This window comes from Notamacropus eugenii, chromosome 5 (assembly GCF_028372415.1).
Source record: "Notamacropus eugenii isolate mMacEug1 chromosome 5, mMacEug1.pri_v2, whole genome shotgun sequence".
NCBI classification, from domain to species: Eukaryota; Metazoa; Chordata; class Mammalia; order Diprotodontia; family Macropodidae; genus Notamacropus; species Notamacropus eugenii.
The window spans coordinates 266,031,037-266,047,007 of record NC_092876.1 but is presented as its reverse complement, the minus strand read 5'-3'; the positions used below and the strand labels follow the sequence as shown (position 1 = coordinate 266,047,007).

General features: G+C 35.5%; 1 protein-coding gene and 1 long non-coding RNA gene across 4 annotated transcripts in view; one reads left to right on the top strand and one right to left on the bottom strand.

Annotated features, from left to right (window-relative positions):
* DNAH7 (dynein axonemal heavy chain 7) overlaps positions 1–15,971 on the top strand; it is a 282,757-nt gene that overhangs the window by 213,418 nt on the left and 53,368 nt on the right. For all 3 annotated transcript variants that reach the window (XR_011967739.1, XM_072612713.1, XM_072612714.1), the window contains 5 exons: positions 7,061–7,237; positions 9,250–9,411; positions 12,214–12,414; positions 14,347–14,508; positions 15,414–15,599. Coding sequence is in view for 2 of the 3 variants with exons in the window: in XM_072612713.1 (XP_072468814.1) it covers positions 7,061–7,237; positions 9,250–9,411; positions 12,214–12,414; positions 14,347–14,508; positions 15,414–15,599 (888 nt within the window). In the remaining variant the exon portion in view is untranslated. The remainder of the gene's footprint in view (positions 1–7,060; positions 7,238–9,249; positions 9,412–12,213; positions 12,415–14,346; positions 14,509–15,413; positions 15,600–15,971) is intronic.
* Positions 1–15,971, bottom strand: part of LOC140506029 (uncharacterized) — a 121,934-nt gene that overhangs the window by 104,702 nt on the left and 1,261 nt on the right. The window lies entirely within an intron of this gene.

The window sequence follows — 15,971 nt, the reverse complement described above, 5'->3', positions numbered from 1 at the left end:
TGTAACACTACAAACTACTATCTTCCCTGGCTTTTATTCTGTCTTTTCTCAACATTTCTACAATCTAATTTCAGTCCTTGTTACTGCTCTGATTCTGCTCAGTGGTTGTGATGCTGGCTCACTTAGTGAATTATTGTGTTATCTGATTTAAGTGTTCATATATCTGGTCTTGTATTTTGGGCTGACCTTCCACAGTCTCTTATTTATTATTTAGTGCTATCCTGACTACAAAGGGATGGGCTAACTTTAAAAATAAATATCACCCAAGGATAGCAGGACCCCAAGGATTCAGCTCGCATGTTTTTTAAAGAAGTGTTAATCTTCACAATTTCATATACTAGACAAGAATTGTTATGTACTAAGGTGACTACATGTATGTCTAATACAAAATGTTAAAGTCACGCCTCATTCTGGTATAAACTAATTCTTACCAAGAATATGTTTAATAAGATGTTAGCTTGTTTCAGATCCTTCTCCTTCCAAGTATTTTAGATTCTTGCCCAATTAAATTCTTTGAAAAGAAGAAACTAGCTAAGCATTTTCAGAGCTTTAAACAACTATATAGCCCATTGTATTTCAAATAAAAGATGAGGCTTTGCTTATATTAGGTGCTTCATAAAATGATTAATGAATAACAATAAAATAGTGATTTTTATGACCATGCTTTAAAAAAAATTTGGGTGGAGAATGTGTTCAGAGCACTACAAACCAAGACTTTTCAAAAGAAAGTGAAGACTGAATTTAAGACATACCTAAAACATCTCAAATAAATGAGTTATCAAGGAAAAGAGTTTTTGCCTCCCAGCCATTTAAAAACCCTATCAGACATTTTTCTCATATCTATCCACATAATTTGTATTGAGATTTTTCTGTTCTCAGTGAAGAAATGTATCAGCTAATCACCTACACATTTAAAAACTGGTGATGGGCTCTTGTAAGAGGAAGAGCCTAGCTAAGTCCAGATAACTTCATCAGGTTTGCTGCTGGGTCATATTTATGCTAGCTCACAGAAAGGTGATCTGCCTGGATGAAAGGTCTGCCTATGCCACCATAATCACAGAACCTTAATGTATGAAGGGAGATCCAAGAGTTCTTTTCCAAACCTCTGGAAGCATTATGCTTTCTCTGAATCATCTTCCAAAAGATTACTTTTACTTCTATTGGGGGTTCCAGTTTATAATGATAAATTAAGGTTTTGGGAAGCTACATTTTCTTAAGCCATGTACTTGCATTGTGACTAAAAGTTTAACATGAAGAAAGTCAATTACCCTCAAAAATGAGAAAGTTTTTTACTTGTAGCTCCTCCCTTGTTAAGTAGTAAATTTATAAAATTTTATTGCCTGCAGAAATTGTTTATTTTCCCCAAGTCTTCCCTATGCTAAAGATCCTGGTTATACTAATCCATGCCAAGAAAACCATCAATTGATCCATTTCCAGGTTATGATATTCTTTCATTATCAGATCACAAAAAAAAATTTCCAAGTGCCAGGGCTTCTGGAATGTTCTAGTCTTCAATATGCAGTAAATAGAAAGTGCCCTTTAAGTTCACCATTTCCTCAGTAAGAAAAATAAGAATTTTCTAAAAACTATCCTTCAAAATTCCACAATATTGCATGAATCTTCATATCAGTTCATTAATTAATGTCAACGATGCCAGCATGAATCACAGTATAGGTTTTATTACATTCAAAATGTGACATACCCCACCAGCAGTCATTGGGGAGTGTGTCATTCACAATTCAGCTAGAAATATTTACACATTATATAGCCAGGTTTGTGCTATATTTTGACATGAATCGTGTGACAAACTGTTCTATGATTACTCTTTAAGACTTCAATATTCCATGCTTACCAGAGAGCATCATTTAAATGATCCAGATGTTGGTCTTCTACTCTACCAAGCATAAGAAACACTTGGCCACATCTGGTAAGTTTTCACTTGGATAGTGAATGAAGCCAGCCTTCAGATATTATTTATGAGATGCTATTTATGACTAAAATACCAGACAGCCCCCTACAAACTAACAATCTATATGCTTTTGCAACGACCATCACTTTAAAGACAATGAAGAAAACTTTGTTCTTTGTGAAGTTCACACACAAGGACACTTAAACTTTAAAGACCTCATCTTGAAATTGGGAGTGATTTTAAAGGTGAATGATGATATTCTGTCTTTTCACTCAGAAGCAGAAATAGGGCTACAAATTATATATTACTTATAACATTTTCCTCAAAGAGGTCAATCACCGATGCACGGAGTGAGAAGAGACCTAAAACATCATCTGATCTAACCCTTACTTGAAAAAAAATCCCCTCTATGACACACTTGATAAAGGTCATCCAGCCTCTTCTTGAAGGCTTTCAATGAGGGTGAACCTTCTACTTCTCAAGACAGCCATTTCACTTTTGATTCTAAACATTATCCTTTCTTACAACTTCCACCCATTTTCCCTAATTTTACTCTATGAGACAAGACAGAACAAGTCTAGTGCTTTTCCATGTGAAAGCCTTTCCAATATTTGAAGATAGCCATTATATCCCCTCTAAGTCTTCTCTACACTAAACACTTCCAGGTCCATCACTCCATTTTCATTTAGTACATATTATTTAGAAGTTCCTGCTTGTATCTGAACAGCTTTCTAAGGCTGTCATTTATTTAATATACTTGTGATCCTTGAAAAAAATGGGGAAAGAGAGCAGTGAGCACATTTATTCTGCAAAACCAATTATTCCCCATGAGATCATCTCTTCCCACATAAATGCCTCCCCTCTTCCTGCCTCAACAAGAACTCATGCATATAGTAAGCCTTAAATAAATGTTAGTAGTTGTTGTGGTCATTAGGATTGATCTAGACATTGTTATTAAGCCTATAATCCTTAGAAAGAAAGGAAACATCTATTTATTAAGTACCTGTTATGTGCCAGGCATATTATTGTGCTTTATACATATCTTATTTGATGTCAGATCTCTATCTATTTCCATCTTTATCCCTTTGTATTACAGTATAAGTATTACACTTTGCACATGACAGCACGCTTGATTCTTACAACAACCCTAGGAAGTACCTGCTGTTATTATTCCCATTTTACAGCTGAGGTAAATGAGATAAACAGTGACTTGTCTGAGGTCACAGAGCTAGTAAGGGTCAAGTTTTAAACTCAGAACTTCCTAACGACAACAGTAATAAGAGCTAATGATAAGTGCTAATTATGTGCCAGGCGCTGTGCTAATCACTTTACATCATTATCTCATTTGATCCTCATAACAAGGATCAATTTGATCCTTCCATATCTGGGAAGTAGGTACTATTGTTATCTCTATTTTACAAATGAGGAAACTGAGGCAAATACAGGTTGTTATTTGCCCAGGGTCACACAACTAGTAAATGTGTGGAATCAGAATAAACTTTAGGTCTAGTTTCTTTACCAGATAGCCTAGCTCTCTTAGGTAAATGGCTTTTCTTCAAGCAACCTTATTTAACCCTAAAGATTACCTTTAAAATTGGAAAGTATTCCTTTTCCCTCTGAACCGAAAGGTGATTACATTTTCAGGTCATAGATAGCAGCAATTTGCCCCAATATGGTAGAAGAATAATATCACTTGATACATACAAAATCCCTACTTTTGGAGACTTTGCTGTATGCAGTTCCCTATGTAAATGGAAGTAGCCATCCATTCTGGGTACTTGAAAAATATTACTTGTATTCTTGTTACCCCAACTGGTGTCAGTGACCAAAAGAACACAACTAAAATGTTGCATAACTCAGAAACAAAGCAAAGATTATCTTCTCGCACTTTTATTTTCAGGAATATATTTGCAGTTTTTCACATTCATACATCTCCTTAAATTCAGTCATATTCTTGGCTGCCATATTCGGCCCTGCCAGAAACTTAGCCATTGACAAAAACAAGCAAAGAAAAAACCCTCATTGGTAGTAGATTGTAATTCTCTATCCTTTTTCTAAAGTAGGGATTAAACAATGTTTATGCTCTCACCTAGAATAATTTTATTGCTTTTAATTAGCCATATAACACAGGTGAGGATAGGAGCAACATAGATAGAAGCCTTAACTAGCTTTTCTGTCCTCTATTTAAATTCTATGGGAAATTAGAGTAAGTAGATTGATACCTATGATAGGAAAAAAGCCTTTATTGTCTTCCTCTGAGAAAATCCATGACAAGAAGTACTTTCTACCAGTAAACTGTAATCTTTATTCTTAAAATACTAACTAGGATAGTATATAGGATAAAATACTAACTAAGATAGTATAAGATAGGATAGATAAGAGGATAAATTGACTTATCTACACTCAAATTTATTTGTTTGTTTTTCCATGGAAAGCTGGTGAAAATATAAACTTTCACATTAGTAAATCTGCATTGGTGTAAGCTATTTGAAGCTAGAGAATAAATCTTCCCTGTATCCTTCCATTCCCATTTCTTACCACCAACAGAGCTTCTAGTGCACAACAGGTGCTCAGTAAATGTTTAATTGAATGAGGTGGCAATCACTAAGTAAGAGGTTTTCCACAGTGTGTATAACTACAGTAGTTGGCATAAATGTTCCTGAAGGAAACTTTGAAAACTGTCCATAAGTGAAAAGAAATGTACATTTCTGTAAGGAGAAGTTAACTTAGTATTTACAGAGCACATTGTCACACAGAGAGTATTTAGTAAATACTGGATAATATGTTAAGTTACATCTTAGCATCTAAAGTAAAGCTCTTGTACAATACGTGAAGGGACTCTGTTTATGTAGTCTTCTGTGATATTGGCTCACCTAGGGCATGAAGTCCATCAAGGACAGTTACTAGTTTCATCGTTCTAAGTCATGAGCAGAGATGATGAGATGGGAGAGCAAATCACGTATCGTGGGCCCATCATTGATATCTTGTGTGGTAGGCAGTATATTTTTATTTTGTCTAACAGTTTTAAATAGGAATCTTGACTTTATTCAAGTTGTGAGTCACAGAAGAATTGGAAGGAGTGAGAAACTGTTTTGTCTAATATAGTGTGGTAAAACACTAGCATAACCAGAATCTTAACAGTTAAGCCATGATTCCTAAATTGGAGGCCAATCTGTATTGGTAAAAGGCGTTTTTTTACCTCTACAGTAGCTCCCCATGCTGAAGAAATTTCAAGACCAGAAAAGCTGGATCCTTAGTATTCACTTTTTCAAGCCCTGAGACACTCATCATTCAGTGCCCTGTCGTGCCTTATAAACTAAAAATAACAAAATGTTTTCTTGTTCTTTGTTCTTTAATACGCTTTTTTCATTGTGTTTTTAATTTGTCTTCTCATCTCATTCTATACCATTTGAATGTTACTCCTTTGCTCTGAATTATAACAGTTTTTTTTTTTAATCTAGGCAATTTTATACCAATTTATTTTGGAACCTTAATTAATGGATAGTTACCCATTCCCTTTCCAAGTAGTTCAAGAAAGTACCATCTGAAGCCACAAAGGCAAAAAAACAAAACAAAGCAAAAACCTTCTATCTGATCATCTGTAAATGGGCAGGGAGACATCTAGAATTGGAATGGGCTATCTTAGAAAGTAGTAAGTTCTTGTCCCTAGAAATCTTCAAGGGATGGGTAACAAACTGCCAAGATTTTGTAGAAGATATTCTTGTTCAGGTACAGGATGAACTAAATCTGAAGTATCAAATACCAGGTTCAACACTCCTGTGTGCTGCCCAAACCAGATTAAAGTATATTTGGGAAATATTTAACAAAATAGATAAAATGCAATAGACCACAGATAATGTTAATATGTGGTTTTCTAAGTCAATATAGGGCCAGCCAGTGCAGTGGCCCCTGTTTCTTTTTGTGTTTGACGCCACTGAACTAAATGACCTGTCGGTGACCTTAAAACAATGAGATTCTATGAGAGTAGAAACCAATTTTCCCACCATGTGTGAATTGTGAATCAGGGAAGAAGCCTAATTCCCCTACTCCTCTGTAATCCATGGAGAATTATTGTCTATAATTATAGTAGCCCAATCTCTTGTATGTGGGTTGAATGTCTAATGAAAACATTTTAAAAGTATACATTTATATATTGCAGTGTAACGTACTTTTATAAACATTTATTTTAATTCTCAGAAGACAATTATCAAGTTTTTTATGAACAATATAATATAGATTTTAAATCCTTGGATAAAGATTTCTCTTCTATATTAATATGTCCATTATTATTCAGCAGATAAAATATTAAAAGTTTCATACCATAGTAATCTTGGCTAAATGTGTTAAGTGCTTATTATATTCCACGCACTGTGCTAAGCCTAGAAGTATAAGTATAAAAAGCTGGGGTAGTCCTTGTTTCAAAGAGCTTCCTTGCAAATGGTAGAGATAATACATAAAAGGGAATGGTGGCCATGGGGGTGTTTGGGTTGGAGGAATCTTAGGATTAGTAGGTTGATGCATAGAGTGGTGAATTTATGGCTCTCTTTCCAGGAGTGGTACTATTCATTTGCTTACTGTGCTTTGAGAGAGAGAGAAGGTAAAAAGTAGGGGATAGGTTAAGCAGTTAGAAGCAGAGCAGATAGCAAGATGACCCCAAGGAGACAGTTAGATGGATGGGAAGTGAAACTTGATTTGGAGACCAGCTGTAGATATAGGAGACTTGGTAAGTCTTTACTCATTCTCTTGCTAATCAAGACAGCTCAGCCAGAAGTTGGGAATCCTACAGCTGAGCAAATTAACTGCCCCAGAGCTTAGGGTTTGGATTCTGAAGGTCTAATGAATTCTGAAGGGTTTGGGTGAGCAAAAACAGGGCAGCCAGCAAAGTGAACTGTCAGGTGACTGGCTGGAAGCAAATTTTTTGGTAATCAACTACCTTAAATATACTCTTTATCCATACACAGTATATAAAATGTAATTATAAAAATAAGAATATTGTGAAAAATTACTCTGATAACAATGAATAAGGAATAAGATGACAAGAGTTCTCTGTTATTCTAAAATAGATTTTTGGTTTTAGCATCCCCGTTCTCTTGAGTACTTATCTTAACAACAAATTAAATTTTTAAGGCCTATTCTTTGCTTTTTTTAAAGATTATTCCAATGGTACAAGAATTTATAACTAACCACTTGGGTCGTCCATTTATTGAACCACCACCATTTGATTTATCCAAGGCATTTGGAGATAGTAACTGCTGTGCGCCACTAATTTTTGTGCTCTCCCCTGGTTCTGATCCAATGGCAGCCCTTCTCAAATTTGCTGATGATCAGGTAATTTTAAAATAAATATGAATTATGTTAGATGTTTTTCCTAATTAAGAAAAAAGTTTGTTTGAAATCTAAATCTTAGTCTTGTACGTATGGCTCAAACAGAGCCCCTAAAAGGGTTAGAGATCTAGGGCTAATGGACCCCGGATCATCTAATGTAATTTCAGATTATGAGGGTTATGGCTAGCCCCTAATCTGGAAGTGAGTTTCATAGCTTCCACATGTCTGTGGCACTCTATGCACTACTGCATGACCTGTGGTGGAGGATACAATTCTCTCTGGAAACTTAGCACTTTTCTTTCTCATTCTTCTTGCCCTTGGCTTAGTGGAGAATGCAAAGGATGGGACCCACCCCTTTTTTTCTATTTTCTTTTTGTGTAGGAAAAAGTAAGGATATGGACAGGGCCTGTGATTTCATTGGTAACTCCCAGGTAAGGAAATTCTTTCTACCAATGAAGGTCAAGGTCTACCCTTTTTTTTTTTCTTACCACATCAGCAACAAATTAAACATAATCAGGGGATTGGCTAATTTAGGGGAAGGCCAAGCAGTAAAAGTTATATTTCTTTAAAATCATAAGGAACATGCTGTATAATTTCTTATCAGGCACACCTGAATGGAAAGATGAGCTAAGCAATAGTTGGATTTAATCTTCCTTATTCTACTTTTGGGAAGAATTTAAATTTCTCCTTATTTTGTAGCCATTATGAATTTTTAAAATTAAAGAAGCTATAATATGCAACAAAATTTGTAGTTTTTAAAACGTATTAACATAGCATAGAATTCTTACATTCTAGAACACAGAGTGTGTTATAGTAGAAAGACCATTGTATTTGGAGTCAGGAATTTGTTCAAGAAAGAATCAGAATAAAAACCAAAAAATGGTGGTAATATTAAATATCCATCATAGTAATACATTATGGCTGTTACCTGTTAGACATAAATTTGTATAACGAAATATTTCATTTGTTGAATTGGTAAATTAACAACTTCCACTGAAGTTCTGCTCTTTGTGATGTGGAAGTCACCCTTGTTTCTTGAAAACTATGTCAATGGAATGCAAATTCTGGATAGTCTCACTAAGTTGAAAAGACCTGCCTAAAGTATGTATTAGTATGTTGTCTAATGGTCTACCTAATTAAGTTTAGGAAGATTCATCACCACATTGGTCTCAAGGTGATGAATTTTCCAGCCATAAGAATTCTCAGAGACTTTCTACCAATTCACAGAGGGCTTCTGATCTATATTAATGAAGGGAGCACTTGCACTGAGGCGACTAATGTGTTACACTCAAATTAAAATGTACAGAAATCTGGGCCATCTCCAGTTGTCCTGATCTATATCTCATCACTGGACCCAGATGGCTCTAGAGGACAAAGTGAGGCTGGTGACTTTACACAACTCTCCCTCACTTAAATCCAATTCACTCACATGTCATGGCATCACCTCCCTGATGTCATGGTCCTCTTTGAGAATGAAGGACAAACAACAACATCACTACTTTTAGGCATCAAAAGCTATATGCAATAATAATAATAAATCCCATTTGCTTTACATATATTCTCTCCTGTCATCCTCATATAACAACTCTATCAAGTAAGTACTTTTGTTACTTCCCATTTCACAGCATAGGGAAATGAAGCTAAGAAAGGTTCAGTGACTTGGCCGAGGGTTACAGAGTTAATGTCTCAGGCAGGATTTGAACTCAAGTCTTCCTCACTTCAAGTCTACATTCACTATACTCTCTCACTTACCAAGAAATATCCCTTTATATTCAAGATTACTGTATGAAGTAGTTCTTCCATGAATTGATTGACTTCATCTAGTACTTAGAGTCCTTAAATCAAATACTGATCACTATGAGACAAGAAGTTTTCAAAAGATTATGCACTATTCCCCAGTCCTTGGAAATCAGATTCAATCTGATTAATATTCTTTTATGATTGATAAAATATATACTTTGAGTAGAAGTGTATATTCCAATTTTAGTAACTTTTGTAATATGTATTATATGCAGGGATATGGGGGATCCAAACTTAGCTCCTTATCTCTTGGTCAAGGCCAAGGGCCCATTGCTATGAAAATGATAGAGAAAGCAATCAAGGAAGGAACCTGGGTTGTTCTTCAGAACTGCCATCTTGCAACATCTTGGATGTCAACACTGGAGAAAGTTTGTGAGGTAAAAATGCTCATTGTTTTCTAGAAATGATATCATTAAAAATGATGATAACAAATATGGGGAAATAGTTTACATATGACCCCACTGATTTTTAACAAAGCATAAGATAGAGATGATGAATTTGTCAGTCAGCAACATTTGTTGAGTATCTCTTGTTCTATAAGCATCATGCTACCCTCATTCCAAATGAGAATGTACAATATACATATGTAAAAATGGCTTAACATATTTACTAAGCCATCCACGGATGAATGTACATCAGATTTAGCGAACGTGACTTGCACTGTGCTTGTAAGCCTCGTTTCTGCTTTGTCAGACGATATCTTAGATAGACAAATGGTTCCATTGCCAGATCAATAAAATTTTCTCTCTTAACACCTCACTAATCCTTCTTTTCAAGGTCAAAAGGTCTTAGAGAAGCTTGGAAAGAAAACGAAAACAAGTGCAATGACATACATATGCAATGTATGATCTTTTATTCAGTGTTATTTTTCGATTCTACTCAGCAAGTACTTATTAAATGCAATACGTGTTTAGAGTACCCATTTTGAGGGAGGTATAGAAATAAAACTCTCTGCTTCTTTAGAGTTTACAACTTAGCAGAATCTACCACATAAATACATGAGAGAAATACACATAAGGTTCTTTGTAAGGCCCAAAGACAATGTATTAGTGTATAAATTTAGTTGTATTTAAAGTACCATGATGAAGCTCCCCTTTTATAACTTTCCTAATTCTCCATACTTTAGAATTTAATTCTTAGGACTATTTAAGAAGTTTAAGGATATATAGTTACAGTTGTTAATGGGGAAATGAAAACAAAGAAATAAGTAAACTTTGGTGTAGTTTTCAATGTCCATGGGAAAACATATCAGAATGTAGGGAAATATGTTTGCATAGATAATAATCCTAGACCATCAGTAAGCCAAGGAGCCTAACTCATTATCTGATAGTCACCCCTGACATACTCTGGCCATCCAGGAGGGTCCTTGCAGAAGTCATGTAATTCAACAAGCATTTATTAAACTCCAACTATGTGCAAAACACTGGACTAGGTAGGCTCTGGGGAAACAAAGAAGAAAATGAGTACGGTATAATGGGGCCAGGGGAGATGAGCATTCATCAAGGTAGAATGTTTGAAAGATGACAGAATAAGTTTCATTTGGGGTATATTGAATTTGAGGTACCCACAAAACATTCAAGAGGTCCAGCAAACAATTGGAAGATATGTGACTAAAATTCAGAGGTTTATACAATGAGCAAGGAGTTGTTATATTGGTGATTCTTAAAGCCATAGGAATGAAAAAGATTACAAAGGGAGGAAAAGACACTTAAGTTGACAAAAAAGGTGAACCAGTGACTGAGGAATAGTCAGGCAAATGGGAGGAGAACCAGAAGAAATAAATGTCAGCGAAGCGAGAGGGAAGTATTAAGAAGGGAGCTGTGGTTAGTGATGTCAGACAATACATAAAGGCCAATGCCTGTAAAAGGGTGTAGGACTTGGTAATTAAGAGATTACCACTGGCCTTAGAGAGACCACTTTTAGTGAAGTGGTGGAGACAAAAGCTCCTCTGACAATTTGTCCCAAATCTTCACATGGCTTGTGGCTTTTCTTCTATCTCAACCATGGGCAAAATGTCCTCCTGCTTAGGCAGCTACATAGATTAGTGAGCTCCTAAGAGGGTAGAGATTGTCCTTTGCCTCTTTTTGCATCCACAGTAGGTGCCCACCACATAAGGTGCTGATTAACTGTTTACTGACTGACTGACAAGTAGTTCAGTGGATAAAGTCAGAATTAAAAAGATGAGTTCAAATCTGGCCCCAGACGCTTATTTGCTGCATGATCCAGGGCAAGATACTTAACCTCAGTTTGCCTCAGATTCCTCAACTGTAAAATGAAGGTGATAATAGCACCTACCTCCTAGTGTTGTAAAGACAAAATGAGATAATATTTATAAAGTGCTTAGGACAGTGCCTAGAACATAGTAGACATTATATAGATGCTAGGCATTGTTATGATTATTTTTACAGCAATTATAGTTAATTAAAGAGACAGCTCTAATTCACCTAGCTTCCTATTCACCTTGAAGGACCTATGTCAGTTTCCTCTAATTCACTTGTATCTTCTCCTCATTTGTATTCCAGAAAATAGAGCTTACCCAAAGCAATGGGACCCCATCAAAAGGGAAAATAAGTCAAAAAGTCCTCAATGTTTCTTTTAAATCAAGGGGAAATTTTCAGTTATATATAGTTGCTTGTCAGAGGTTATTTAAAATCTAAATTTAGGATGTCTCTAAAGCAGCAGTTCTTAACTTTTTTTTCATATCATAAATCCCATTGACAGTCTGGTCAAATAGATGGACTTCTTTTGCAGAATAATTTTTTTTAATTCATAATGAAAATAAAAGTGAAATTTCATTTAGAAGTTAATGAAAATAAAGATGTGACCTTTCCCTTCCAAGGTCATGGATCCTTCAAAAATCTATCCATGTAATTCAGGTTTAGATTTCTCTAAAAATAAGTCATTTCTAGCAACCATACACTTTTTTCCATTTTTTTTTTTTTTTTTGAAGAGGGGAAGGCAAGGCAGTTGGGGTTAAGTGACTTGCCCAAGGTCACACAGCTATTAAACCATACACTTTTTAAGTTACTTATGACACAAAACTATTTTAGCAAGAATTCCTCAAGGGTGATTTGTAAAAAAGACATTTTTTTACAGAACAGAAATAGCTTTACGTTGTAGAAAGTTTCTTATTTTCCTTAGGTTCTCTATCTGTTCTCTATCTGATTTCTGTTTTCTAGGACCTAAGTCCAGAAACAACCCATCCCGATTTCCGAATTTGGTTAACAAGCTACCCTTCTCCGAATTTCCCTGTGTCTGTGCTTCAGAATGGAGTGAAAATGACTAATGAAGCACCTAAAGGTTTACGGGCTAATATTATTCGATCATACCTGATGGACCCAATCTCTGACCCTGAGTTTTTCACTGGCTGCAAAAAGCCTGTAAGTAATGTGTTTGCCTTGTTACCTCAGTCCTGTAGAGCAACAGAAAGTGGCCTCTGGTGATTGTTGATGTGTGCTGTGAGTAAAAACTGCCAAATTAAATAGGCTTTCTTCACTGCAATGAAGTTGGTTTTGATTACTGATTACTGACTGCAGTGAAGTCAATTTTATTAATATTTTATTTTTATTTTACCACTAGTCTTCTTCCTGCTCAGCAGAGATTTTGTGGTGTGCCATTAATAACTTAAATTTCTACTTAGGAAGTCAGATATAAGCCATTGCTAATACAAATCTGCAAGGCTGGAGATCTTGTAGCAGGATATTAACTAAGTCTTTTGCTATTTGGGACCATATCTCTAAATTAAAACGTAAAAATATTTTCTCCATATAACTATAATGAGAGCCAAAATGATTGTACTGGTTGATTTATGGAAATCATAAGTGCCTTTTTCAGAGTTGCCAAGATAGCTGGGAAACCACCTACTGTTTTCATGATTAGGATTTTCTACATGAATGTCTCTGACCTAAAATTGTTTCACATCATTTTGCCATAATTAAAAATGGAAGAGAGCTCATTTTAACAGGGGTTATGAACCGTAGTAAGTTGCTGCCATTAAAAAACCCACACTTTTGTTGTCAAAGCATGTTTTAAATGTACACCAGTGGAAAAATCAGAAAAATAAGGAAGAATTTTTTTTTAAAGAAATTAATCACGAACAGTAGAAACTTGATTTTAAAGTAATCTAACATCTTGTCCTTAATGTGTAAGATTTGCCTTGTCTTGTACCATATATAGAGCTCTATCAGTTTTTGTTCAAACAGCCTTTATAGTACCTGGGGTCCAGGAGGTGGCAAGTTCCTTTCAAGCTTTGTGCTAGGGTCATTTCTGCAAGTTTGCAAATTTTTTTTTGTTAAATTTTTCTCCTGGACCAAAGGTGTATCCCTTGCAATGATCACAGGTTTTAGTAGAGTAAGCAATAAGGAATTGCTGATCAAACTCAGATGGGGATCCTGAGTCTCACAAATGAAGTATTCAAAACAAACCACCTGCCAACTACACTATGAAAACACTGATGTTTCAGAACATTTTAGATATTCTGTTATTGAACCAAATTCTTTCAAAAATAACAGCAGTATATCCTGAGATCTTACTAGGTCATGATAGAAATGAGGAATGAGCCGTGTACAAATAAACACTTTTATGTGTGAACAGGATGGCTGCATGCCGGTGAACGATCTCTGCTGTTCCTCTCTTTTGTGGCTCTCCTAGGTCCCTCTTGGTATGCTTTTATGCCTTTATGAGGCTGCTTTCGAACAAGAGAAAAATGACTTCTGTCTTTTAAAAATGGCTTGATGAAGGGAGCGCTAGACCAACCATTCCAAGACCTTGGTCACAGGCTGACAGATCTAGGGATGGATGGCACCTTGCAGGCCACATAGTGTAGCGCCTTCGTTTATGAAGAAACTAAGAATCCAGAGAGGTCTCAACATGATGCTGCTTCAGTTAGACATAGTCCCAGCTTAGCTGTGTGACTTAACCATTCTAAATGCATAATAATACCTTTCCTATCTCAAAAAGTTTTTGTATTTTATTACTTAAATACTCCTTCTAAGATTCACTATGAAGCACTGAAGTAATGGCAAACAATGTGAGAGTTGTTTCATTTTTGTCTTGATGCCCCCAGAACTTAGCACTGTGCCTGACATATGGTGTACCCTTATTAGGTGCTTGTTGATTTATTATGCATAAGCATTAGTACCTAAATAACATCTAAACAAGCTAATATATATGTATGTATATGTATGTGTATATATATATAAAGTTTTTGAAAAGAATAAACTCTATTGAAACACAAGGCATTATTGTTATTGTCTATGACATAACAGCAAGAAAAATTAAGTGATATAACAATTGTTATCTTCTTTTTAAAGGAAGAGTTCAAGAAATTGCTCTACGGCCTCTGTTTTTTCCATGCGTTAGTTCAAGAAAGACGGAAATTTGGGCCTCTGGGATGGAATATTCCTTATGAGTTCAATGAGACCGACCTGAGAATCAGTGTACAGCAGCTCAGCATGTTTCTGAACCAGTATGAGGTAGAGTTAAATTAACAGCAAGGACCTTTTCTGTTTGGCTCTTTATGACATTTTAAGTTCATTTATACTTAAGGGCCTTCTGATTAATTTCGACTCCCATGACATGAATTCAACAGTTAACAGCCAGTAGTTTCTGATATACTTCATTATTAACAGCATAGAGCTAATTACAAACCCATTAATAGTTTATTCTGAGTTGGTGACACAACCAGGTCTTGTGACTCCCTAATCCATTTTATCATTTGCTTCTAATACTGGCTTTCTTTTATTTTGAAGAGGAGAGAAAAAGAAAGGAATTGATATCAGCAACAGATTAGAAGTCCTAAAAGCAAGGAAGGCTGTAGCCAAAGAAATTTAGAATAGTTAGGTGTTTGGGAGGCTATGCATTCCTACAAAATCTCAAGCACTCATTAGGATTTTATGATACGGTGCTAAGAAATCAAACAATATAGTCACAGGCTTGCCTTATGGCTTCATGAAGAAACACATAATTTCAAGGTCCTGCTGTATCATCTCTCTTGGCTTCTCTAAGAACAAAGGAAGGATGGTTTTAGTAGCACAGGCTTCCACAGTTTGGCAGAAAAAGATTGTGACAGTAGGTATGATCTTTAAGACTAAAATGGTTGAACGACACCATGACTGTGCTTCAAAAGGAAATACAACTATATTTGGAGTTCAATTTCTTGAATAATTGGCACATATAAGGCATTTGTTAAGGGTTAGGGACAGTGAAAGGAAAGAGGGAAAGAAAATTATAGAGCTTATAAGAAAAAATAAAAAGTATAGTTTTGAGGAAGAAAGTCTTTTGTAAAACTCTTAATTTAATATGACCCTGTATATAACTTTGCTAATGTCAAAAACACTAATATCAGGAGCTGGTTGAAACACTGACATCTTATTTTTAGGAGCTTCCCTATGATGCACTGCGATATATGACTGGTGAATGCAATTATGGTGGAAGAGTTACTGATGACTGGGACCGACGTACATTGCGTAGCATTTTAAACAAATTCTACAATCCAGAGATAGTTCAAAATCCACACTATAAGTTTGACTCCAGTGGTATCTATTATGCCCCTCCCAGCGGTGATGTAAGTATGTGTAATTTTAAGAAAACTGAAATTAACAAATGGTATAATCAGATGTCTGCTATTATTTTTAAAAATATATTTATTAAATGCCTATTATGCCTAGACATTGCACTATGTGTTTGTGTAGAGCAAGTAGGATCAGAGGATCAAAAGGCAAAAACAAAAAAAAATCCCTGTTTTCAAGAAACTAACTTATGGTCCATCCAGTGGAGATATATTAAAATGAACAAAAACAACTGTAAGGTGATTGTGAGGGGAAGATAGATAGGGGCATCAGGAAAGGTCTCATGTAGATGGCAGCATTCAAGCTGAAACTTTCAGGAAACTAGAAATTCTAAGAGGTGGAGGTGAAGAGGTATGGATGATAGCCGG